Source organism: Dasypus novemcinctus, chromosome 3 (genome assembly GCF_030445035.2).
Source record: "Dasypus novemcinctus isolate mDasNov1 chromosome 3, mDasNov1.1.hap2, whole genome shotgun sequence".
Classification (NCBI taxonomy): domain Eukaryota; kingdom Metazoa; phylum Chordata; class Mammalia; order Cingulata; family Dasypodidae; genus Dasypus; species Dasypus novemcinctus.
The window spans coordinates 140,202,578-140,223,173 of record NC_080675.1 but is presented as its reverse complement, the minus strand read 5'-3'; the positions used below and the strand labels follow the sequence as shown (position 1 = coordinate 140,223,173).

Genomic DNA, 20,596 nt, shown 5'->3' with positions numbered 1-20,596 from the left:
ACAATGAATGATAAAATATTTGTCCTTTTGTGTCTGGCTTGTTTCACTCAACATTATGTCCTCAAGGTTCATCCATGCTGTCACATGTACCAGGACTTCATTCCTTTTTACAGTTGAATAATATTCCATTGAGTATATATATATATACCACATTTTTTTTATCCATTCATCAGTTGATGGGCATTTAGGTTGTTTCCATCTTTTGGCATTTGTGAATAATGCCACTTTGAACATCAATGTAGAAATAGTAGTAACATCTTAATGATATTTAGTCTTCCATTCCATGAGCACGGAATTTCCTTTTTATTTAGGTTGTCTTTAATTTCTTTTAGCAATGTTTGAGTTTTCTATGTACATGTCCTTTACATCCTTGCTTAGATTTATTCCTAGATATTTTATTCTTTTAGTTGCTGTTGATTTTTTTCTTGATTTCTTCTTCCTGTTTTTCATTGTTTGTATATCCACTGCTGGTTTTTGCCTGTTGATCTTGTACCCCACCACTTTGCTGAATTCATTTATTAGCTCTAGGAACTTTGTTCTGGATTTTTCAGGATTTTCTGTGTAAAGGATCATATCATCTGCAAATAGGAAAAGTTTTACTTCTTCCTTTCCAATTTGGATGCCTTTTATTTCTTTTTCTTGCCTAATTGCCCTGGCAAGAACTTCCGGTTCAATGTAGAATAACAGTGGTGACAGTGGACATCCTTGTTTTGTTCCAGATCTTAGAGGAAAGCTTTCAGTCTTTCACCATTAAGTAAAATGTTAGGTGTGGGTTTTTTTATTTATGCCCTTTATTCTGTTGAAGAAGTTACCTTCTCTTCCTAGCATTCTAAGTGTTTTTATTGAGGCTTGGTGCTGGATTTTGTCAAATGCACTTTCTGCCTCAATTGAGGTGATCATATGTTTTTTTCCGTCATTCTTATAATTTGATATATTACATTAATTGATTTTCCTCTGTTGGACCAATCTTGCATACCAGGAATAAATCCCACCTGATAATTTCATTTTTCCATTTCATCTAGGCTATCTAATTTATTGGCATACAGCTGTTCGTAGTATCCTTTTATAGTCCTATAGTTAGTAATGTCTCGCTTTTCATTCCTGATTTTCGTTACTTGTACCCTCTCTCTTTTTCTTTGTCGGTCCAGCTAAAGGATTGTCAATTTTATTGATCTTTTCAAAGAATCACCTTTTTTGGGTTTCTTGATTCTATTGTTGTTGTTACTGTTTTCAATTTCATTTATCTCCACTTGAATCTTTATTTCCTTCCTTCTCCTTGTTCTGGATTTAAATTGTTCTTCTTTTTTTTATTTTTGAGGTTATGTCTCTGGTTTGAAGCATTTCTCCCCCACCCCACCCCTCCAGTGACTCTCTAATCTGTTTGCTCATTGTTTTTGCTCGTTGTTTTTGCTCATTGTTTTTGCTCGTTATCCTGCTCAGTGCCTGCTCATTTTTTTATTTTGAAGACACCAGGAACCAATCCCAGGACCTTCCATATGTGAGGTGGGCACCCAACTGCTTGAGCCACATCACTCCTTATTTTGTTTTTTTGCTAGTTGTTTGTTCATTGTCTTGCACATTGTTTTTTTTCATTGCTCATTTTTTGCTCAATGACTGCTTGTTGTTTGTCTTCTTTAGGAGGCACCGGGAACCAAACCCAGGACCTCCCTTGTGAGAGATGGGCACCCAACTGCCTGAGCCACATCCTGTCCTCTTCTTTTTTAATGTAAACATTTAGACCTAGAACTTTCCCTCTCAGCACTACCTTCATTACATCCCATAAGTTTTGGTCTGTTATATTTTCATTTTCATTTGCCTCAAGATGTTTCCTAATTTCCCTTATGATTCCTCATTGGTTGTTTTATTTATTTATTTTTTAATTAAAAATTCCCCCCCCCCCACTGGTTGTTTGTTTTTTTTATTTTTTTATTTTTTAAAGATACTTAGATTATATAAATGATACATAAAAAATGTATGTGTATGTTAATTTCCACCTATTTGTGAATGTTCCATTTCTCCCTCTGTTATTGATTTCTAGCTTTGTTCTGTTGTGATAGGAGAATGTATATTGTATGATTTCAGTATTTTTCAATTTATTGAGATTTGTTTTGTGATCTCTACCATACAGTCGATCCTGGAGTATGATCCATGTGCAAGAAGAATGTGCATTCTGTTTTCAGTGTTCTATATATGTCTGTTAGTCTGGTTAGTTTAGTGTATCATTCAAGTCCTATACTTCCTTATTGATCTTCTGGCTAAATGTTCTATCTATTATTGAAAGTGAATTTTTCAAGTCTCCTATTATTAATGTAGAACTGTCAGTTTCTCCATTCCAATCTGTCAGAATTTGCTTCATATGTAAGGTCCAAGAAACCACTACCAACTACAAGCTCTTGAAGATGTTTTCCTACATTTTCTTGTAGTAGTTTTGTGATCCTGGCTTTTATATTTAGGTCTTTGATCCATTTTGAGTTGATTTTTATATAGGGAGTGAGATAGGGGTCTTCTTTCATTCTCTTGATTATAGATATCCAGTTGTCCCAACACCATTTGTTGAAGAGACAGTTTCGTCCCATTAACATGGACTTGATAAGTTTATTAAAAACCAATTGACTGTATAGGTGAGGGTTTATTTCTGTATTCTCAATTCTATTCCACTGATCGACATATCTGTCTTTATGCCAGTACCATGGTGTTTAGACCACTGTGGCTTTGTAATATGTTTCAAGGTCAGACAGTGAAATTCTTCCCCATGTTGCTCTTCTTTTTTAGAATGCTTTTGGCTATTTCAGTGCACATTCCCTTCTAAATGAATTTGGTAATTGCCTTTTCTAATTCTGTAAAATAGGCTGTTGGAATTTTGATTGGTATTGCATTGAATCTGTAAATCAGTTTGGGTAAGATTGAAATTGTCATGATATTTATTCTTCCAGCCCATGAACACAGAATGTCTTTCCCTTTGTTTAGGTCTTTTTTGTTTTTAATGATTTATTTTTGTTTTATTTTTTTAGAGATTTATTTTTCATTTTAAAATTTTAAAGTTTATTTCTCTCCACTTCCTCCACCCCACCACCATTGTCTGCTCTCTGTCCATTTGCTGGCTGTTCTTCTATGTCTGCTTGCACTCCTGTCAGCGGCACCAGGAATCTCTGTCTCTTCTTGTAACATCATTTTGCTGTGTCAGCTCTCCATGTGTGCAGCGTCACTCCTGGGCAGGCTGCCCTTTTTTCACGCAGGGCAGTTTGCCTTGCAGGGCGCACTTCTTGCGTGTGGGGCTCCCCTACGTGGGGGACACCCCTGTGAGGCACAGCACTCCTTATGCACATCAGAACTGTGCGTGGGCCAGCTCACCACACAGGTCAGGAGGCCCTGGGTTTGAGCCCGGGGCCTCCCCTATGGTAGGTGGACAATGTCCCTTGGGCCAAATCTGCTTCCCAGTTTAGGTCTTTTTTTAAAATTTCTTTTAGCATGATTTTGTAGTTTTCTGCATATAGGTCCTTCACTTCTTTGGTTACGGTAATTCCTAGGTATTTGAGTCTGTTGCCATTGAAATGGAATTTTCCCCCTGATTTCCTCCTCAGATTGTTCAGTACTAGTGTATAAAAACGGTACTGGTTTTTTGCATGTTGATCTTGTATACTGCCACTTTGCTGAACTCATTTATTAGCTCAGGTAGCTTTGTGATGGATACGTCAGAATTTTCTAAGTATAGGATCATGTCATCCATAAAACAGTGAGAGTTCTACTTCCTCTTTTCCTATTTAGATGCCTTTAATTTTTTGTCTTGTCTAATTGCCTTAGCTAGAACTTCTAGTACACTGTTGAATAACAGTGGTGACAGTGGGTTCCTTGTCTTGTTCCCAATCTTAGAAGGAAAGCTTTCAGCTTTCCCCCATTGAGAGTGATGTTAGCTGTGGATTCTTTATATATGCCTTTTATCACATTGAGGAATTTTCCTTCTGTTCCTATTTTTTGAAGTGTTTTTATAAAAAATGGATGCTGGATTTTGTCAAATGCCTTTTCTGCGTCAGTTGTTATATTTCTTTTTAAACTTTCAAATTCTTTATGATCACACATTATCTTAACATTCTTTATCTCTATATCCTCCATTATTTTATTTCTATCCATATTTTCTATCATCTCCTTGAATTGATTTAAGGGATTTATTTCCAAATTGTGTGTCTCCTTTAAAGTTATAATTTGTTTCCTTGATTGAGCCATCTCTTCCTGTTTCTTAGTGTGGCTTATAATTTTTTGGTGATGTGTGGACATCTGTTTATTATGATGTGTTAACTCTGAATGTCAGTTTCTTCCCCTTGCCTAGGGTTTTATTGTTGATTGGCTTTGTGTTTAGGCTTTTCTTTGATACTGGGTCCAGCTCATTCTGGACATTTAGAATTGTTCATTAAGATTTTCTCAGTTTTTCTGCCTCTGATTCTTGTTTTGGATATGCAGTACAATTTCAAAAATTTCCTTTTGTGTGTAAGTATTTCACCTACAGGGGAAAGTCTCCTTTCTTTTTTTCTTTTCTAGGAAACTTAATCTAGTCTGGGTTTGGTGTATGTACACATGCACATGTACATGCAGAATTTTCTCTCCAGCTCCTATGATTTGTTTAACTCTTCCCTCGCTTAGTGCCTCCTTTTTATTATACTTTTCAGTTCTGGGACCCATCCTGTCTTACACCAATTCAGTTTTACCCCATACCAACTCTCCTTCTTTTTTTTTTTCTGTGAGGCTATTCTGCCTCCAGTTTCTACCCCATTAGGGTATTCTACCATTCTACCTCAGAAAGTAAGATAGGGTCAATCCAGAAAGGTCTGTGTTGCATTTAGGTAGTCCAGTACCAGAGACTGGACTGAGTGTGTTCACCTCTTGCCAATGGTTCTGTCGTGGTTTCTTTTTTTCCCTTGGGGCACTTTTGTATGTGGCACTCCTCAGCCACTTGTAGTATGCATGGGGTTCTAATTTGCTGCTATGTGAAGGTCTATGGTCTGCATTTGTGGCAGGAGGAATCCAGGCTGTGCTGCTGTTGTGTATCCCTTAAGCTGTGCAGGACCAATTAAGGGGGAGAGTTTCAGTCTGGCAAGTTCGGAATGTAAATATCCTGCCTGATTTTGATGTTTCTTTTCCTTTTTCTTTGAGTCAGCATTTGTGGAGTCCTTCTCCAATCTCTGTCATACTCCAGAGATCCAAGCAAGTTAGATTTGCCCTTTTATTAGTTGATTCTGAGGGGAGACTATTCCAGGGGATGTCTTACGTTACAAATCACTCACTTTATACTTTTTTAGACAGTAAGAACTCTCACCCAAAAATTGCCATAATATAATGAAAATTAGGAAATTAACACTGATACATTATCACATCCTAATCTTCAAAGCACATTCAAGTTTTGTCAATTATCATAATAAAGTTCTTTGGAGCATGAAGATCCAGTTCCAAATAAGGCATTGCATTTCGTTCCATGCGTCTTTAGTCTCCTTTCTTCTAAAAGAGTTTGTTAGTTTTTTTCCTTTATTTTCTTGATCTTTGACACTTTCGAAGATTTTGTAGAATGTGGGTTGAAACCTACAGTTTGGGTTTGTCTGAGTTTCCTCATGATTGACATAGGCCATGCATCTTTGATAGGAATGTCACAGTAGTGACACTGCATTCTCCTCATTGTTTTCTTCTCTGGTGGCTATTTCAATTTGTCCCATTATTGATGAGGATATTCACTTTGAATAAATCTGTATGTACTAAATGGATTATAATCCATTATTATAATTTATTTTGATGCTCAAAATTTCCATTTCCTACTGGCATTGGCTTTGAACACGTGACACCAGATTGCCTCTCCTCAGGGATTCTTTCCTCAGACTTCGTAGGCTGTCACCGTACCAGGCCACTTTCCCTAATGGAGTCCCTTTTCACCCCTTTGGAGCTCTGAAACCCTGTTCTGGACTACATTCCCTGCCCTGCCTAATGGTTTTCAGGAAAGGGAAAGTTGTTCTTTACTTTTTTTTTTTTTTTTAAAGAATCAATCTTTGCTTTGTTGGTTCTCTCCATTGTTTGTTTGTTTGTTTTTAAATATTTATTTTATTTATTTATTTCTCTCCTCTCCCCCCCGACACCCCTGCCCCAGTTGTCTGTTCTCTGTGTCTTTTTGCTGCATCTTCTTTGTTCGCTTCTGTTGCTGTCAGTGGCATGGGAATATATGTTTCTTTTTGTTGCGTCATCTTGTTGTGTCAGCTCTCTGTGTGGGCGGCGCCATTCTTAGGCAGGCTGCACTTTCTTTCAGGCTGGGCAGCTCTCCTTACGGGGTGCACTCCTTGCAACGTGGGGCTCCCCTACATGAGAGACACCCCTGCATGGCACCACACTCCTTGCGCACATCAGCACTGTGTATGGGCCAGCTCCACATGGGTCAAGGAGGCCCGGGGTTTGAACCGCGGACCTCCCATGTGGTAGACACACACCCTAACCACTCGGCCAAGTTCACTTCTCTGTTCTTTACATTTTAATCCATTTCCTTCTGTAGGAGCTTTTATTAAAAAAATAATCATAGTAAGGGAAAGGAGGACTATTGTATTTATTAGTGAGATAAACTAGTATAATTTTAACTTGGATAAAATGTACTCAGCAGAGACTAAAAATTGATATGGCAAACTTTGCTAGGGTTTACATCTATGTAAACAAATAGTCGAAGTAGCTCTAGCCCTCTTGAAAATACAAGTTTATATTGATGCCATCAGGAAAATTACTTTTGACAATTTGATGAAAACACTAACAGTGTATTTCTTCACAGTGCAGCAGAGGCCAAGAGATGATGGATTAATGGACTTAACAATGAATGACTATGATTTTAATTCTGGAAAGAGGTTGCATACAATAGATTTGGAAATCCAAGAGGCATTTTTGTGTTTTATGGCCTCTATTTTAAAAGGATATAGATCATACTTAAGACCAATAACAGAAGCGCCATCTGAGACAGCCACAGATGCAACCTCTCTTTTTGCTCTGCAAGGTAGGTGATTGCATAATTTTGCAGTTTTCATGTTAATGATTATAAAGCTGGAGTGATTCAATTGCTCTTTCAGCTAATAGCTCAAAATTGTCAAAATACATATCTATTTTGGGACTATATGAATGCCAACTCAGTTGATAATCCATTTCCTTAGGACTAGTTCTTTCTTGAGCACACTGAGTATAGTCCCATTAGCAAAATATGCGAAAGAAACTGTTTGAAAAACACAGAGCCTCCTAATCATGCATCACTGCACTCTATTGTATCATGTGTCCATTGCATTCTATGATGTTGCAAATATATTGAGATGTTGATGCGCTCAGCTTTCCGGGCAGCCAGGCACATTGGGACCCAGAGGAGTTCTGTGGTGGTTGCCTCCAGGCTTGAGAATTTCAATTACTTTGTTTTTGTATGCTTTACAAATACTCTATTCTATCTTTGCCATGAAGTAAGGTTTGGGAAGGCCTGGAGTATAATTAGTGTCATAATACATATTTACTTTGTTTTATGATATTTAACATTTCAAAGAGAAACTTATTTAATAAGCATTTTTGTATGCCTCCAAATGCTAGGCATTGGGTGTAAAGTGGCGTGCAAAAGAGTCATGGTTACTTCTCTCATATAGCTTATGGTCAAGAGGATAAACAATTAGAAAATATTAGATGATCATAGAAGGCCTTTCTGAGGAATTAACATCAGAACCATGACGTAAAAAATGCGTAGAAATTAGTCAGACAAAGGGAAAATAGAAGAGTGTTTTAGGCAGAGGGAATAGTTTATGTAAAGTACCTGAGGCTGGAAAAGCTTTATTAGTTCAAGGAACCAAAAGAAGTTCACTGAAGCATAATTGAGCATATTGAGCAAGGTGAAGAGTGAAATCAGGAAATAAACTTTTATTTTGTTTTCTTTAAGTAAGACACAATACTAGAGGAAATGTTGCTGCTGCTTTGACGAAGATTTATATATAAATGCAGAGAGAGAATGGGAGTACATATATCACATAAAATCTTTGGGGTGAAAGTAGCAATTTAAAAAAATACTTTAAAATCTACTAGTTTATATGCAAACCTCAAGGTAATAAGGAGACAACAGAGACATTTGTGGATGAGGAGTTGAGAGATCTGGGTTCAAATTTGTTCCCTATTGTTATCTTTTTTCAGGTCACTTCCCCTCTCAGGCATGCTAGCTGCTTTTTCTGCAAAATGGTGGGGGTTTGGAGGATATAGGTGGGGGTTTGGAGGATATAGGCAATATAGTTGGTCAATTTCCTTGTAGTTCAAAAGTTCTGAGTCTGTGAATTAGATTCTGTATTCTGACATGTATATTTATATTGAACAGCTTTCTTAAGAAGCCGGGATCGGTCACATCAAAAATTCTATAACTTGATGACCAAAACACAAATGTTTATTCGCTTCATTGAGGAATGTTCTTTTGTCAGTGATAAAGATGCAAGCCTGGCATTTTTTGATGATTGTGTAGATAAAGTAAGTAAAAGTGTGTCTATTATGTTCTAGCTTATTTTGCACAACTGCACAAAATGTTATGAGTTATAGTTTCCACTTAAAATTTTTACCAGCTTTTAAGAAAATCTAAGTTAATTCAGGTTTATTATTGACACCTTAGAATGAAAGTTTTGGTAGCCTGCTAGGTATTTTAGAGCACAACCCCTTAGGAGTACATTGCAGGATTTTATTAAATTAGTAGTTTTGTTTTAGCAATCAGGCTTCCAAACTCTATCTTCCCACTAATAGATTGTGGGAATTTTTTCCAAGCCTGGGGAGCTCCAACTTGAGTGTCTTGAATTTTCTCTTCTCTTTGTCTGGGGTAGATTGTCACATCCTGAGAGTAAATGTAGAACATAATAGATATACCAAAATCTGAGTGGAGTGAGGAAGGAGGAGCAGCCCAGCATGGATTATTGGAGCCCAACCCAGGTGAAGAGAACATCCATGTAGAGGGGTAGCATGGCATGGGGACTCAGAGGACAAGCAAGATAAAGAGAGTGTCCATGTTTGGGGGCAGACTGATGAGGTTGTCAGAGCCAAAGCAGGATGGGAAGAACATCCACACGGAGATGAGGACAGCAGGGAATGATAGCCTGAGCAGAGTGAGGAGAGTATTACCTTAGGGTGAGGGTGGTAAATGGGTTGTCAGAGCTTGAACTAGATGAGGGAGGTGATAGCACTGGGGGTAGGGGGTTGTCAAAATCTTTTTAGGGTGAAGAAGGCATCTGCATGGGGGGAGGTGTGGTAAAGTGAAAGATTGTTACATATGGGGAATTAATGAAATAAGTATATTAAGGATAATGAGGTTTTACATTGTCAGAGAAGAGATTTATAAATGGAGAAAACTAGAACAAATCCTGTGGTTTTTTAATGAATTTTGGGGTTTGGTGTGGTATTGTTGATCTTCAATATGTAAAGATACATAGAGAAAAATAAATATAATTAATAGGGGTGTGTGTGTGTATGTGTGTACATACATACTTTCCTTAGCTCTGCACACAGAGGATCTGGGAGCAGCCACACCCCAATAGCCACATGTATGCCAAATGCACTGATTCTGGCTTCCATATACCATTTGCCACTAAAAAGAATCAAGACTCCTTGGAGAGATGATTGATCCCAGGTCTAGAGCAGGGTAAATACATGTGAGCCTGAAGCATCTTGTGTTAGAAAGTAATTGCTCCAAATAATGGTGGGGACATGTAATAAAAGAAAACTTTTTTTAAAAAACCTAAGAACCTAGTTTGAAGGGGCTTTGCTCCCACTGGCTAAATCTGGGATAGTTTGAGCATTAAATATTAGTTTCCGATGATAACCTACTGAATAAAACGAGAAAAAAAACAAACATGAGTCCACACACATATCAACCAATCAGTTGAAAGTCTGATGAGAAACAAGGTCTTACATCGTTTCAAAGTACTTCCCAGTAAAATAGGTATTGATTTTAAAGGGGCAGAGAGTAACTTTATAGTGGAAAAGCTTGACAGATAATCTCATTAAGTAATCAAAGTTAATGTCATCAATAATGGGACAAATGGACATTGTGTGCCACCTAATAGACTGCAATGAGAACACAGCATCATTTCTATATTTCTGCCAAAGGTGCATAACCTGAATCTAATCTCAAGGAAATATCAAGCAAATACAAATTAAAGAAAGTTCTCTAAAATACCTGTTCTGTAATCTGCAAAAGTGTCAAGATGAGCATATAAAGGAAAAACAGAAACCGTTTTAGAGGGAAGGGAAATAAAAGAGACTTGACAACTAAATGCAATGCTTGATTCTGAACTGGATCCTTTTGTTATAGCACTATTAGGATTATCAGTAAAAACTTGAATATGGTGTGAAGATTAGATAGTTGTAATGTATTGACTTCCAGGATTTTCATGTGGTTTTCATATGGTATCGTGGTTATGTAGAATATTCTTGTTTATAGGAAGTACAGTAAAGTATACAGGAGTGTTAGGACATCAACAACTTACTCTCAGAAAACTGAGAAAAGGTTATTTGTTCTGTACTGGAAATTTTCTTGTAAATTTGTATGATTATTTTTAAAAATATATATGTATTATATATATATATATCATGATTTTATTTCCATTATAGTAGAAAAAGGAAAGAAGCAGTGCTTTATCATGTATTATTTCAACAATTCCCAATTGTAAATTTAAAGAATCCATAATCATTTTCAAATTTATGTGACTGTAAAAATCAGTGAATTTTTTTTGACACAAAGCCAAAATATAACTCATCCCATAATACTTAGAAATTGGCTCAGTTCTGAGTTTGACATGAAAATGTCCTTTACTGATTATTAAATAAGTACCAAATGAGTCTTATAACAATGAGAAGTGCTCTTTACGCATGGTATTGTAGGGGAAACATTATATCAGGAGAACTTTAATCCTAACTCTGTGACTTTCTTAGTTTTTTTTTTTTTTTAAGATTTATTTTTATATTATTTCTCCCCTCCCTCCCCAGTTGTCTGCTCTCTGTGTCCATTTGCTGTGTGCTCTTCTATGTCCACTGTATTCTTGTCAGCGGCACTGGGAATCTGTCTCTTTTTGTTGCATCATCTTGTTGCGTCAGCTTTCTGTGTGTGCGGCGCCACTCATGGGCAGGCTGGACTTCCTTTTGCGCTGGGCAGCTCTCCTTACCGGGCACACTCCTTGCGCGTGGGGCTCTTCTATGCGGGGGATACCCCTGCATGGCACGGCACCCCTTACGTGCATCAGCACTGCGTGTGGGCCAGCTTACCACACAGGTCAGGAGGCCCTGGGTTTGAACCCTGGACCTCCCTTGTGGTAGGTAGATGCTCTATCCATTGAGCCAAGTTCATGTCCCTCTTAGTTGTTTCTTATCTTTGTTTAAAATAATTTGTGAGGGGGGACATAATTATAAGTACATATCTCATAGTGTTCAGAGTAGAGTTGTACAAACTAAAATGGAAATAGTAAGACTATATTTTTGGTGGTTCTTACTTGAGTTTATAGATTAGTTCATTTGGTTTTATCATTTTATGACAAATATTCAGATATTGATTTGGGGGGATATTTATTTTCTAAGTTTTGAACATCTATTTGCAAATAGACTTTTAGAACTCTTACCTTTTTGTAAGTTGAGCTCTGCCTGTGTAGAGCTTTGAAATCCTGTTTATTTTGAGTAATAGACAATGTGTTATCTCTTTAACATATATCTTCATTATAACATTGTACCAAAAACTTGTCTCTCTATATATATATTTTTAGGAGGTGCCAGGGAATGAACCCAGGACCTCGTACATGGGGAGCAGGCACTCAGCCACTTGAGCTAAATCTGCTCCCCAATGAGAGTTGGTTTTTTTTTCGTTTGTTTTCTAAGGAGGTATTGGAGATCGAACCTGGGACCATGTACATGGGAAGCAGGTGCTCAGCCTCTTGAGCTACATCCGCTCCCAAAAAAACTTGTTACTATTTTAATAAACTTTTTAAAGTTTGCCTTATTTGGTGTTTTTAAAAGTTAAGTATTGGCAATAAATACAAAGATGAGATTTGAAAAATAAATTCTCTGAATCCTTTTTATAAGAATAATTGAATTGTTTTCTTGTATATAAAAATGATATTTCTGACTAGCATTATGCACTCTGAATGTTTTTGCTATCATGGTTCTGGGCTTCCACTAGTCATCTTTATGTACTCCCTGAGTTTCCTTTATGAATAGTGGCATACGTTTGTATAGCATTTGCTTTCTGTTCCAAGCTAACTGAATTAAAAGGGACCAAATTAGTGACAACGGTTTTGCTAATAGTATGCTTTAAATTTTAACCAGTAAATTTATTAATCCACATGGGAACACTTAATTAATTGTAGGAATCCAATTAGCAGTGTAAATGAGAGAAATCTTGTATTGTTCCCTTTTTTGATCCTTTTTGTGTATCTTGTTCACAAGCTTATGTTTTAGCTAAGCACTCAGATTATAGTACCATATGGTTTAAAAACAATACTCATTAATATTGTAAGACATACAAGGCTTGCCATTTTCCTAAGTACCTAGGGCATTATGTCCTAAGGAGGATATTTTAGTACTGATAATTAATACATTACACAGTCGAGGATTTTCTGAAAGTAGGTCACCTGCTGTTCACTTGATGGGTGTTAATACATGAGCTGATTGAAATAATTGCTTTAGGAATATGAATTCTGAGAAGTCTGAAAAACAATTCCATTAAATATATAATCGTTTCTAGATATACTGTTTTCCTAAAATGTTATTTACCTACTCAAATTCTAGATTCAATAAAAGATCATTTATATATAACAGATTAATGTTGTATTTAAATATTATAAGTGCTCAAAATCAAAATTGCAAATTAACTCACTAAAATAATCTTTTATATGGAGGGTATTCCTTAGTTGAGTAACTATTGAGCTTAATTTTTTAAGTAAACCAATCCTTTTACCTCCTACAGTTTAGCTATGGAAAATAATAAATTTGGCTTATCTGCCTAAAGCAATCCATGACTGAGATTGAACAGAAATATTTCTTTTTTGATCCACAGGGAATATATTTTACCTGCTTTAAAAGCTGAAGTGGGTAATGCTAAATAGGAATAAGAGGAGAAATATATGAGAATTATTTGAGTTTCATTTGTGACTAATTTAAGAACCATGCGTGCTTTTATTCATATGATTGTATTTTAAATCTTTACAATCTGTTCCTGTAGGATGGTGTTTAATTATGGGCAGTTTTATATAACAGTCTGGTAAGATTTTTCTTGATTTTCCAAGCATATTAATGTATTGTTAAAAAATATAAAAATATGAAAATTATTTTAATTCTATCTTGCTGTGGGTGTTGGATTTCTTTTTCTTCCCAAAGAAATAGATGTCAGTGTGCTTTCCAGAAGACAGAAATGTCTGATAAATATAGGATTTATTGCACAGCAGTTTTAAAGATCTATTTTTTATTTCTCTCCACTTCCCCTGCCCACCACCCCCTCCCCAGTTGTCTGCTCTCTGTGTCTATTTGTTCTGTGTTCTTCTGTGTCTGCTTGTTTTCTTGTCAGCAGCACCGGAATCTGTGTATCTTTTTGTTGCAGCATCTTGCTGCATCAGGTCTTGGTGTGTGTGGCACCACTCCTGGGCAGGCTGCACTTCTTTCGCGCTGGGCGGCTCTCCTTACAGGGTGCACTCCTTGTGTGTAGGGTTCCCCTACATGGGGGACACCCCTGTGTGGCACGGCACTCCTTGGGCTCATCAGCACTGTGCGTGGGCCAGCTCATCACACCAGTCAGGAGGCCCTGGGTTTGAACCCTGGATCTCCCATGTGGTAGGTGGATGCTTTATCCATTGAGCCAAATCCGCTTCCCTCATGGCTGTTTTTATAATATTGAACTGGGATATTATAGGTATTCAAGTTAGGGAAATATCTTTTACCAAGGTGCTGAATCCGCAGTGCAAAATTAAAACATTTTAATAGACTTCACCATACCAAGAATTAGAGCAGTCATCTTTTTCTTTTTTGGTTTATTTCTTTGTTATAGTAGAGCACATCTTCCAGTAGCTTAGTGAGACGAATACATGGGAGATACGTTTTTTTTTAAAACACCTTGCATTTCTAACCTTTTTATTCTCCTTTAATGCTCAATTGCTAATTTGGATGAGTATAAAATTGTCTATTTTCCAATTGTTGAGAAGTCTAGTACCATCTTCATTTCTGATCTTTTTGTCTCTCTTTTTTTCTGTTTAGATATATAACTATAGATAAGAGTTTTGTTTTGTTGTTGTTGTCAGTTTTTTGTTTTGTTTTTAAAGGAGGTACTGGGGATTGAATCCAGAACCTCATACATGGGAAGCAGGCTCTCAATCACTTGAACTACATCCACTCCCCATTTATGATCTTTTGTGCCTGATCTCTTTTTCCACCTGGAAGCTTTAAAGATCCTAAATGTTCAGAAATTTCATAAGGAATAGCCTTTCTTCATTGAGCTGGATAGTAGGTCGGCCCTTTTAACCTTTAGGCTCATTTCCTTCACTTATGGAAAATTTTCTTGCATTTTTTCTTTGTTTAATTTTCTTCCTAACATTTTCTCGCTTCTCTCATTCTAATTTAGATATTGGCCCTCATGGCTTGAGCCTCTACTATTATCTTTTTTCCCTTCCATTTTCTGTTTTTCAGTTCCACTTTTTGGGAAATGTCTTCAATTTTATCTTTCAACTCTATAATATACTCTTTTGCATTCTCTGAACACTCCTTTTTTTATAGCCTCTTGTTCATGTTTCATAGATGTAGACTTATTTTTAGTTCATTTGAGGGTTTCTTCTCCCTGCCTTGTCTGTTTCTTCTGAGTACCTTTTTATATTTATTTTTGTTCTCTTTTAAGTTGTCGGTTTTCCTCATGTATCGTGATCTTTGGCTGAAATTCATTTTCAAGAGTAAAGCACAAATTGCTCATTGGAGCTCTTTCTAGGCAGATGAGGCTTAGGGCTTCCTTAGCTGTAAGAGTGATGATCATAAAGGTACTCAACTATTTTTCATTAGAAGCCCCTGTTTGAGTAGTGTAAGTGTTTTCTTTTAGGCTGGTAATTTCCCCAAGAGGTAGTTCTATTACTGAATTTTATCTAGGTTCTTGGCCATGCTGCAGAAATGAATTTCAAGAGCACACTGGGTGAGTTAGGTCAGTAATTTACTGAGGTAGGGAGGGAAGAGGAATGGGAGAAAATAACAGAGCAGGAGTCCCAGGTAGAGAGGAAGGGGGTGAAAAGGGATAAAGTGGGCTGATTTACAAGCTACAACTCCCCATTATATATTATAAATCCCCAGATTTACTTGCATGGCCACATGGCAGAGGAAAAATGGTGAGAGCGGCACACAGAGGGCAGTGATGGATCCAGAGACGAGAGCGGGGTGAGAGAGAGAACTCGGGCTGGTACAGGTTTTTAAACTGCTAATTATTCCACCCCTTTGCTAATGGCAGGGGAGAAGAGTTCCAGCTGTTCACCACCTTGATTGCTTATTTCTCCACCAATCTCCCAGGAGGGCCCAATGATAAAGTCCTTGGAACAATATTTGGGGCTACTCCTGGTTCCAGATGAAGTGTTCTGAGCGGCAGAATCTTGGGGGAGGGTCTTCCAGCAGCCATCTTGGGGTTGCTGATGTCCACGTGGACTTCTTGCCAGGTTCCAGATCCATCTTTAACTCCCTATCTTACTAGACTGCTTCAGTTCCACCCTCCATCCTGGGGAGCTAAAGCCTAACTGTCAGTATTCTCAGAGTTTAGTAGAGGAAGGTCTGCTGTTTGTATCATATAGGCTTCTGCTTACCTCAGCTACTTTCAGTAACCTCCATCTCTCCAGTTTTGCCTGGGGTCCTTAAGTCAAGAATCCCTCTGCTTCACCCAAAACATACCACTAGTCTTCTCTTCTGCCAGCACTGGAGAGTAGTGGCCTGACTATATTGGGTTGGGCCAGGAATCTGAAATTCCTTAACTGCGGGCTTTTAAACAATCCTCCTCCCTTAACCCCACCTGTACTCGCATTTTCAAGGTTGCCTCTCGCTTCCCATTGTTTACCTTTCTGGGGTTCTACAGAGCAAAATGGCTTGCTTTTTCACCTTTCTCCCATATCCCCTACCTACTCTCTCTACCCCATAGTGCCAGATACATGACTGGTAGCTTTCACAGGTCATGTCAGTATACTTTGCAGCTCCTAAAATCTTTTAAGCTCCAGCTCTGTTGTTCCTTCTCCAGTTCATTTTGTCTTTGTAGGCTCCCACCTCCCAATTCCCTTACTCATTTTGGTGGAACTTTAAAAGATATTGAAAGCAGACTGTTGTGTTTCATTCTTTTTCAACCAGAAATCTAAGGAATCTTCACTATTTTCATTTTTAACAACTGTATATTTCATCCAGTGAATTTTCATTCTTATTCGTTTACCAATTTTTTGATGTGTAGATAGCTTCCAATTTAAGATTTTTTTAAATTATTTTTTTATTTCTCTCTCCTTCCCTACCCACATTCCCCCACCCCACACTAGCCGTCTGCTCTCTGTGTCCATTCGCTGTGTTCTGTGTCCGCTTGTATTCTTGTCAGTGGCACTGGGAATCTGTCTTTTTGGTGCATCATCTTGCCGCGTCAGTTCTCCGTGAGTGCGGTAGCTCTCCTGGGCAGGCTGCACATTTTTCGTGCTGGGCGGCTCTCTTTATGGGGCGCATTCCTTGTGCGTGGGGATCCCCTTCGTGGGGGACACCCCTGCGTAGCACGGCACTCCTTGTGCGCATCAGCGCTGCACGTGGGCCAGCTCATCATACAGGTCAGGAAGCCCTGGGTTTAAACCCTGAACCTCCCATTGTGGTAGGTGGACGCTCTATCCATTGAGCCAAATCCACTTCCCACCTGTAGCTTTACATTCCTGTTTCTTAAAAAAAAGACTGTGCCAACTTTGAGTAACGGGTACTGATTTTATATTTTACTGTTTACTGTATTATTGCTAGTTTTACCTTATAAAAGGCTCTTCACAAGTGAAAAAATCACATTGATTAATTTTTAAATATCCTTCAATAGAATTTAAATAATAAATGGTTCTTCTAAAAGCAGTTTATTCTACTTTGTTTAAATTTTATTCTGAGCTTTTATCACTTTTTAAAGTTTTATAAAAAGCAAATAAAATTAATGTATATTCAGCATTTTTAAAATTAGAAACTCTCAGTAAAAAGTAGAAAAACAATTACTGGTAGTACCACTACCACTGTTATGTAATGCCCAGTAGCATCTGGTGCAGTTGCCCATAATTAAACACAATAATATTTTTGTAGCAAAACATCTATGTTAATACTAAATGGAGGATAAGTAAAGATAATAAATAGATAGCTATGTATCATTTTAGTTCAGGTTTTGCAGTCCAATGAGTTATGGAGAAATTTTTAGTTTTTGGAGCTCTATGGAATTTTTAATTGTGGATAAGGGATTGTAAATCAACAATAAATCTCCTGACAGTGTTCCTGATTATTATTTTTACAGTTTCCTAAATCCATCTTAGAGATCTTTCTGTAGTAGTGCATAGAGAACTTGCTCATTTAAAACAAACTATTAATATTCACTTGTGTAAATAGTTTATTATTTAACCTTTACCCTCTAGATGAGCACTTGACTAACCAATGTATTTTTTTTACTGTATGTTTTTTTAAACTCCTTCAGGTAGATATGGATAAGAGTGGTGAAATGCGACTTATAGAACTGGATGAATCTTTCAAAAGTGAACATACTGTATTTGTAACACCACCTGAGATTCCCCATCTACCCAATGGTGAAGAACCCCCTTTACAGTACAGGTATTCAAGAGGCAGAATGTTTGAGATTGAAAGAGAGAAGCAATCCATCATCTGTGACGTAGCTTTCTAAGGACTGGTATTTTCAAAATCCAAACTTTACAGATCCTTAATTTTTAGGTGGTAAGCAAGCTTATCCCACATCCATTATTAAGTTTTGAGGTATAAACAGAAAAAAAAATTATAATTTTGCATAGTATTCTTTTGGGGAGTGCTCTAATATATCCACATAAGTATCTGTCCTTAAAATTTTGATTAAATTCAGTTAGACACCTACCCTCCAAATACAGCAATTTTATTATAGAATTTTTATTTTGTTTCTGACTAAAGGTAGTTTTATCACCCTCATCCTATACACTAATATTGATTATTGTAATTTTGGTTTTCAAAAGGATTTTATGAAATTTAAAGTCAATTTTTGTGGCCTTGATATGTATGATTTTTTTTTAGGCTATTAATATATATTTTTAAGGAGGTACCTGGGACTTCATACATGCGAAGCAGGCACTCAACCACTGAGCTATACCTGCTCCTCAGGCTATTAATTATTAATTAATTAACTTATTTTTTTGAGGTACTAGGGTTGGGGATTGAACCAGGACCTTGTATGTGGAAAGCCGGCACTCAACCACTGAGCCATTTAAGTTCCCCTTAATTTTATTTGTTTGCTTATTGGTTTTTTGGTTTTAGGAGGCACCAAGGACCAAACCTGGGACCTCCTGCATGAGAAGCAGGCACTCAACTGCTTTAGCCAATCTGCTCCCAAGAACTTTTTTTTTTTTTTTAGGAGGTTTTTAAAATTCTCTAATAATTCTTTATTTCAGGATTATAATGCCATTTTACACTTAATCAGTTTGTTTTATTCATTGAAAAGGCATTTTTTCAGGATATACTCATATATGACTTAGATTAAATTCTTCATTTTACAAATGAAAAAGTGATATGACAGATGTTTGCGGTTGTTGATTAATTCAAGGTCACTTGATTCCTGCTCTTTTCACTCATTGATATTACTCATATCACTTTTTAAAGATCTGTCTTTTGTCACAGATTCTTAAAATATTTCTCCTAATTTCTCTTTTCCCCCTAAGCAAGATCTCATTTCTTTGATCTCTTTTGTACTTTATACTTCTAAGTCTTCTTTTAATAATAAAGTTATTTATTTTTTTCCTTTCTGTAGTTTGGTTTTAACTTTTATTTAAATTTCACTTTTAGGTTTTTAGTCACTTGATAAGAAAATCACTTATTTTAAAAGATTAATATTTTTTAAGAGTATCGTCATACTTTTCCTTTAGACTACCAATATAATTTTGGTATAATCATACCCACATATAAAAACAACCTAAAATAAATGCCTTTCATGTACATAATAGGTCCTCTTAATAAAAAATGACTCATACAGTTATAGTTTGTCTGTATAAAATGATGAAGCAGCAAGTTTCCACAAGACACACAAATGGTCTCATTGGCATACTATGTTTATACAATGAATTTTTTAAGGGGCATGTGTTTTCCTGAATTTCTTCATAGTTTATTCCTATTTTACATTGAATCATTATTAATATTTTCTTATTCTGCTTCATTGCCTGTAGTAATGTATAATAGATGTAGGTTACAATCTTATATTGTAGTTCCGTTTCTTCTAGTATTAAATAAAATTATTTTTATGGCTTTAAGAATATTATAAAGTAGGATAAAGTTTGTTGCTGAGGGGTTTTTCATGTCTTTTTCCCTAGCTGCTGTTAACCTTTTAAATCCCTGGAACACTTTGCTCTAGTACCCTAATTAGACCCTTTTCATCATAGAGCCACCATTTCTAATCTTTTCTTCCTCTTCATCAGCCTTCCCAACTTTATTTCTTATAAACGAGGTCCTGAACCTGCTAGTTAACCTGATAAACCACTTCATGGTAATGGGAAAGCTAGTGCTGGTGCCCTAATGTGCTACATCTAAAGTTGTTATTTGCATCTTTTTAAGAGTGAGGTTCTTCAATAAGTCTGCTAATCCAGGGGAATGACAGTAATGACTGTCTGGCTTGTGCGTGTTGATTTGACGGTCCTTTACCAGCTGTTATAATATCTGTTTGCCATGTATTTGCATGGAATACTAACTTTTAAAGTTGACTTGAATTACTTTGGAGTTAGATGTCAAGTTCAGCAAATTTTAAATATATATCACTTTCTTGTTCCCAAAGTATATGCTTGAGTCTACATTGAGCTGTTACATATCATAGTAAGAAAGGTAACATTAGCTTGAATATTTGTTGAGCATATGTCATAATCTGATGGAGAAAGTTAATCTAAATTCAGAGTTAAGAAGCTATTGGTCATAAGTTTTTTAGTTTGTAAGCAATTTTATCATCCATGTATGCCTGAGATTTTTTTTCCTTTCCTAAAACAGCTATAATGGATTTCCAGTTCTTAGGAACAATTTATTTGAGACACCTGAAGGATTTCTACAACTGCAAAAAAACAAATTGCCATCAAAGTCAAGTAGTCCTAGTAGCCCTTCTCCCATGTTCAGAAGAACAAAACAGGTACTTTGAAATGTTTGCATTCTTTGTGTAATAAAATATTAAAACAAAAAGCCAAATATAACACTCAATCTCCTTTAATATATTTTACCACTGTAATGCATAGCTATTACTAGGTTATTGTGCTCCCTGAAGTACTCTGAAGATTAATCTGATTTCAAGAAGTTAATTCTCTTATCTTAGAACTCTTTTATACATTGTACAATACAAAATCTAATAGATTGAAAATATATTAATTATAGACAGATT

General features: G+C 36.5%; 1 protein-coding gene across 7 annotated transcripts in view; it reads left to right on the top strand.

Moving 5' to 3' along the window:
* Positions 1–20,596, top strand: part of DENND4A (DENN domain containing 4A) — a 179,597-nt gene that overhangs the window by 90,147 nt on the left and 68,854 nt on the right. For all 7 annotated transcript variants that reach the window (XM_058294365.1, XM_058294364.1, XM_058294362.1 and 4 more), the window contains 4 exons: positions 6,788–7,006; positions 8,345–8,490; positions 17,684–17,817; positions 20,215–20,350. In XM_058294365.1, coding sequence (XP_058150348.1) covers positions 6,788–7,006; positions 8,345–8,490; positions 17,684–17,817; positions 20,215–20,350 — 635 coding nt within the window. The remainder of the gene's footprint in view (positions 1–6,787; positions 7,007–8,344; positions 8,491–17,683; positions 17,818–20,214; positions 20,351–20,596) is intronic.